A 6,376-nucleotide genomic window follows, 5' to 3' on the forward strand; every position below is an offset into this window, starting at 1 on the left:
AAATTCACACTTAAATCCTATACTAGGATACTCATATGACATGATAACAGGTGTGCATAGGAGCAAATCAATCCAGCAATACATTTGATTCTAATTAATCCCTGCTTAAGAGAAGAAAAAAGCCTGTACAATGTAACAATGATATATAGAAGACAAGCGTGAAATAAACCACATCAAATGCCTCCTTCGCCGTAAGGACTAGATCTCATTTTGTGAGTATTTTGATGAGAACTGAAAGATGCTCCAGTGATCCAAGACAATGTTTTTGTAGCTCTTTATTTTCCATTCTTCATAAACAAATATCAGCTGCCCAGGTCCCCCACATAAAAAGTAGGTAAGAGGTGTGCCTAGGTGCCAAAGTGAGCACCACTCAAACAGTCGGGCTACACCACATCCTCGACACGAGTACTTCTAACAAATCACTGGTTCAAGGTAGCTCAACAAGATATAGCAGACAGTAAATAAAACCAATGCTGGAAAACAAAATGACTTTAGCAATGTAAAGCAAAACACACACCCAACCAAGACTCTATATACAATATTCTGTTACACCACTACAAAAACATAGGAAAAAAAAGAGGGGGGGGGGGTAGGGGGGAGATAAAAGAGCTCATTTTGAGAGCAACACAATCGCTTCAGTCTAGATGTTCTTCACACAAATGCTCCATTCTTGGTTTTACTGTTAGAAGGAGCAAAACTGTCTAAAAATCTGGAAAAAGGGGGAAGAAAAATTGTAGATATGACACATGTTTTACATCTTCTAAATACAGTGACTCGAGTAGGTCCTATTTTGCACCTTCAAATTCCACAGCCTGCAGCTGCAGAAAAGGCTGCTGATGTTCGAAATTGAATACGATGAAGGATAGATTTTCTTTTACAGTGACACTTGCACCATATAAGGAAACAGATTCAATCATCTCAATGCTTAACCAAATTCTTCAAGCAGGGTTGTTATTACATTCTCAGTGCCTGCAAGAAAAATGGCGAGAAAATTCAGAGGAACATAGAAAAAAAGAATATTGATCAACACAATTGACATAAATACATGAATCAAGACTATTAAAACTGTGAAATTTATTTTAGATTTTTATCTGTTCGTTTTTTAATATAAATATGTATGCTCAAACTAGACCTTTAGAGCTCTTTGCTAGTTTAGAGGCACCACTTCTCAACACCCCAGTTTTGACTACATATTTATGTATCCAGTTCTATAACTACAATCATATGTATCTAGATCATTGAATTGTTGCAACCTATCTCAGCTGTCACTTGAATAAATTAGGGAGTGCAAGTCGGCAAGTTAGAAACTAAGCAGGATATAGAAGAAAAGATGTGTCTCTTGAAGCAGCTTAATACTTTTCCTTAAACCTTATATTTTACACTACTAGCAGCAGAACTCCCTTTCACTCATACACAATGCTTAAGATCAACGTAGATCCTACCTGAGTCCCACAAAAACTAGAGAGAGCGTTCTGCACTACGGTGCTTGCACTAGCCATCAGCTCAGCTCTGCACAATCAGCATCTTTTATAATTAATACCAATAATAACACATAATACTTGGTCAACGAGCTATGGAGAACTCAAAATAAATACTTGTATATTGTATTACCTTTAATAGAAGGTTTATTGTACTTGTTTTTTCGTTTTTTATCTTTGTTCCAGTCACGATCTTCTCTTTCAATTTCATGGTTATCTTCATCTCCTACATCACTTTCACTGGCCGTTTCCCATTCAGAATCATCAGTCTCTTGACCAGAATTGTCACCAGCACCAGCCTCCCCATGAACCCCTCCATGCTTCATAGCTGCTTCCCTAAATAACCAAGCTGCACGCATTTGCTTTTTAACTAAACGCTCAGCATAGTCGGGAACTTTATTTTGCCTCAATGAAAGGTCAGGATCATTTGACTGACAGCATTCATTGATGAATAAAATGGCATCTAATAAGCTCTCTTTAGCGAACCCAAGCATGTCATAAGCCTGAGCTCTTCTCCAAAGGCTTTTAGCATGACGATTGACAGGATTATGTAGACAAAGAGCACGTGTAGCATCGCTTATAGCAGCCAGGGGTTGCTGCAAGAGCAGATGGCATTGAGCGCGATTACTATATAAGACAACTCTCTCTTTCTTAGATCTCATCGGACATAATGACAAAGCCTCCGAATATTTAGCTGCAGCCCCAGCTATGTTTCCAGCAGAGAATTGTGAATTCCCCTCAAGCTTGACCACCAAGCCAGCTGCCTGTTTTATATGCAAGTCCTCTTTGGGCATGTTCTTCTCTGACTTCAATCTTTGCCTGGCACTCAGAACCTCCTCAATTTGTTCTTTTATGTGGTCACTCAGAGAGTTACGACCAGCTGCTGATGTGAAATTGACAACACATTCCGGAAGAACATTAACAATGGAGTCTCCCAATTTTTTGTGATCCCCAAGCGCTGATATCTCTGATAGATCCAGTAAAGCAGGCACTGCCTTCTCAAAAACCTGCAGATCAGAATGAGAAGCATTTATACACAAACGAATAATGTATTTGAAACTTAAATGAATTATTCTCGGAAAGGTTCAGAAAAGGAAAGTAGCATCATGCCACAGACAAAATTATGCTTTCTTTATCGACCAATAAAAAATTATAAACGAAGTACATAATTTTTTTTATTGAAATACTATTTAATTAAGATAGCTGATGTATTTCCCTCAGTTAAATTATCTTCAAGAAGGTTTTTGCAAAAAAATATTACAGATTATAAGCCTCAGAGGGTCTCCAAGTGGCACAACATGATTTATATTAGAAAGTTCATACATACTTGTAAATCTAATAAACATGTCTAAACACAGTTGGTATTCAAAACTTTCACAAGGGATACTTCTCACTGGCTAGGCTCTCTAAAGTTCACAATTATAATGAAGATCCCTATAAAGATTCAGCTCAGAGAATTACCTTGTGACAAGTACTTGTATCCTGGAGCAACCAAAGAAGACAATCAACAGCCATATATTGCCAATCATCTGAGGAGCGAGCAATATTGCACAGTGCTTCAATAACTCCCGGACAGTTAGCAACAGGTCCCCGGCCAAGTTTATGATGACAAATTGTCCGCAACAAACCAATGCCCGCAGGAGAGTTTTCATTTACAAGTCCACCCCACATACCTGGCAGCTTTGAGAGGAACTCAGGCTTGCATATAGTAGGAAGGAACTCAGGTTTAAATGCAAAGCAGTTTATTAGCTGAAGGGACCAGCATTGCAGTTGACTTGCCCATTCCTCTGCCTTCCTAGACTCCATTTCCACTCCTCCCATGCCACGTGTTAGCAAATCGCAATGATAACTAAGTCTTCTGTCAACATACTGATAAAAATGTGTGTAGACAATTTCTAAGCAGCTCATCGCCAGTTGAATAGATAGCTCAAGAATTTCACCATGACTTGCTATGGCAGGAAAAGTACTAGCATAAGTGGCCAAGTGTCCAAGAGCCCGAACTGCTACCCTCTGTTCAACCCAAGTCAGCCTACCTCTTAGAAGTTCTACTAATGGAGGGATTACTCCAGCATGAACAGAAGTTTCAGCAAATTCCTCCATATTCATAGTGTACGAACCAATTATATGGGCAGCATAGTAAGGAATGTATATATTTTGGTCATGAGAAAGCCAACGACGATTCTTTAGGCCTTTCCATATAAGAGCCGACATGCATTCAAATATTCCCAATTCAATGAACTCAGGGTCATTTGGATGTGCCATGGCAGTGTTCCAAAGGCCACTGATGGGAAGAACCTGACCATCATCATCCTGTGAAGGAAGTTCTCTGAAAAATTTATGAATGCTAGCTCTACGCTTACTTGGGTTTCCCTCCTTCATTACACAGAAAAAGCATCCTGGGTAAGGGCATTCCTGAGGTACTTTATCCATACTGTTCTCGGTTCTTCAATGAATATCCAGGCTAACTCTTCATGAAGTTACGACCCTATAACTTGAAGGCTGCAAGGTTATAGGTACTGGCTAAGCATCAAGCTGAAAATGCAAAACAGTCCTCCCCTGTGCATGGAAAGAAAATTTGTCAATGTGCTTAGAAAACAGAAATATAATACCCGTTCTTCTTTGATTTATAAAAGTCCTCCAAACTTGTTGAGCTCATCATATCACAGTAATCGCACTCATAGCAACTTCAATAAACACCAAGAAGTATCACTAGCTAGTTGCTACTATCAACAAACTCGTACTTCTAGCTAGGACTAAAGAAAAGGCAAGAATTTACTGGAAGAAAAATATGACATGAAAGATAATTTTCCCTAGTAAGCCAACACTCTTTTGTGCTACAACACACATAGACTGATAAATCAGTTTTAGGAGAATATATCAAGTAGAATATCCTTGAGTAGAGATAGTTTATAATTTTATACTTCGTATATTAGACTGATAATTTTAACCTGCCATTTACTACCTGGATTGAATAATGTCGATCAACATTTAAACCTTCATAAACTGTTCATACAACCAAATTTGTAGCAATTCCAACTTGGCTTCACACCCAAGGGTGCAAAACCACTCATGCAGGACTCGTAAAAAGGGTAAACCTCGATAAACCAAATATAAGCACGACTGCACGAGAGCAACATACTTAGGCAGTAATAGCATCACGATACGAGCAAAAAGCCAATGGCCATAGCATCCAGATACTAATAGTTTAAATTATTATCACCAACTTACAGCTTATGTGTTCATAAAGTGAAATCATTTCCCTTTTCTTTCTGGGATTGATATATAATGAGTTCAAATAGCAGCTTCATCAATTGCGGTCCAATAATCAGTTTAGTTCATCACTAACCCTAATTAATCTATATCAATAAAATAACAAAAATTGCAGCATTATTTTGCCCAAAGTATCGATAAATATCAATTTAACGACACAAATCTACACAGTTTCATCAAAATATCTAACCCATTTGGCAGTCAACGACAAAACAAAGCAATATAAACTGTCCAATTAATAAAGAACTATAAGAATAACACATCAAATGTGAGCATAATTGAGAGACAGTAAAACTAGGGCATACAAATTCACTCATACCCAGAAACTTTCATGAACCATTTCAATAGAAAACTGTCGTAAATCATACAAATTACGAAAAATGAAAAATTAAAATCCCAGAAGAAAAAAAAAATGAAAATGGGGTTCACCTGAAATGATTGAATGTTTCGATTTTCACAAATCCAGCTGACAAAATGGATAAATTGATAGTTCAAGAAGTTGAAATTGATGATTTCCCCTTGATTTTTCTGGGTTTTAGAGGTTCTAGTCGGAAAATCTACTGGGTTTGAAGAGAGAGAAAGAGGAGAGAGAGAGAGGAGCTGAAATGAATGAGTGAAAATAGTGATTAATAATTTTTGTCTTTGTTTGGGGCAAAAAGATTTAATTCGAATGATGAACGGTAATATTAATTATTCAGTATTCATTCATGGTGCAACGTACATGTACGATATGAGTCATAGACTGGTAGGACACCAATTCGTTTAATCATGGTGTTTTTATGGTATGGCCAACCTCAATTCAACCTAGCTTCATTTGTTGCACGATTATGTGTTTGTTGCGGAGTGTTTTGTTCGATTTGCATTTTGTTACATGACGGTCATATCTCATAATTACATACATGGGTCGAGTGAGAGTGAGGGATAGCTCGAGTGGTTAGAGCTCCCCTCCCGGTTCCAAGAGATCTTAGGATCGATTCTCATCACCCGCCCTTGTGGCTCTCTAAGCACCAAAAAATAAAAACATACACGAATATTCTCATATTTTCTCAATTCTAATATGCTAATTGTGTTAGTTGTGTTTTATCTTAATAAATAAATAAATAAAATACTAAAAGTTTATCACTAGTAACGTTGTTCAACTTAGCTAACAAGAAAACATGGCTTTTCGTTGCACAATGGTTGTATGGGTCTTCAGTAACGTATTTGTTTCCATTGAGAAGTTGGAGAGGTTACCTCGAACTTTCTATTATACAATGTCAGAGTTTATATTAAAGGGGGGTGTTGACTCGTGACCTGAGGAAACTCAACTTCAAAGGGAAATATAGCAAATTAGCACCAAGACTTTAACTCTATGTTCAAATTACCCCCTTAACTTTTAATTATAGCAAATGGACCCCAAAACTTAACATATCGTGCAACGTACATCTGATCATCATTATTTAACAATAAATTCATCAAAACATGCTAATTTTTTGTATTAATAATAAGCATTAAGAGTATTATACATGCGTTATATTTCTTACCATTTCAATTAAATGTGAGCAATTGAAGAGATTAATCAAGTATGATGGTTTGCTAAATTCCGTTAATTTTTTCGCCCTTTGTCATATTTCAGTGTCGATAATTTC

The 6,376-nt window shown here is 37.2% G+C and overlaps 1 protein-coding gene across 1 annotated transcript; it reads right to left on the minus strand.

Moving 5' to 3' along the window:
* Positions 1 to 474: 474 nt before the first annotated feature.
* On the minus strand, positions 475 to 5,421 carry LOC110713895. The gene is made up of 5 exons (XM_021892333.1): positions 5,178 to 5,421; positions 2,940 to 4,034; positions 1,612 to 2,485; positions 1,443 to 1,509; positions 475 to 969 (listed from the first exon to the last, which is right to left on the minus strand). Exons 2-4 carry the CDS (start codon positions 3,906 to 3,908, stop codon positions 1,499 to 1,501), a joined length of 1,854 nt encoding a protein of 617 aa, XP_021748025.1. The 5' UTR covers positions 3,909 to 4,034; positions 5,178 to 5,421; the 3' UTR covers positions 475 to 969; positions 1,443 to 1,498.
* Between the last annotated feature and the right edge of the window lie 955 nt (positions 5,422 to 6,376).

Source organism: Chenopodium quinoa, unplaced genomic scaffold (assembly GCF_001683475.1).
Source record: "Chenopodium quinoa cultivar QQ74 unplaced genomic scaffold, ASM168347v1, whole genome shotgun sequence".
Classification (NCBI taxonomy): Eukaryota; Viridiplantae; Streptophyta; class Magnoliopsida; order Caryophyllales; family Amaranthaceae; genus Chenopodium; species Chenopodium quinoa.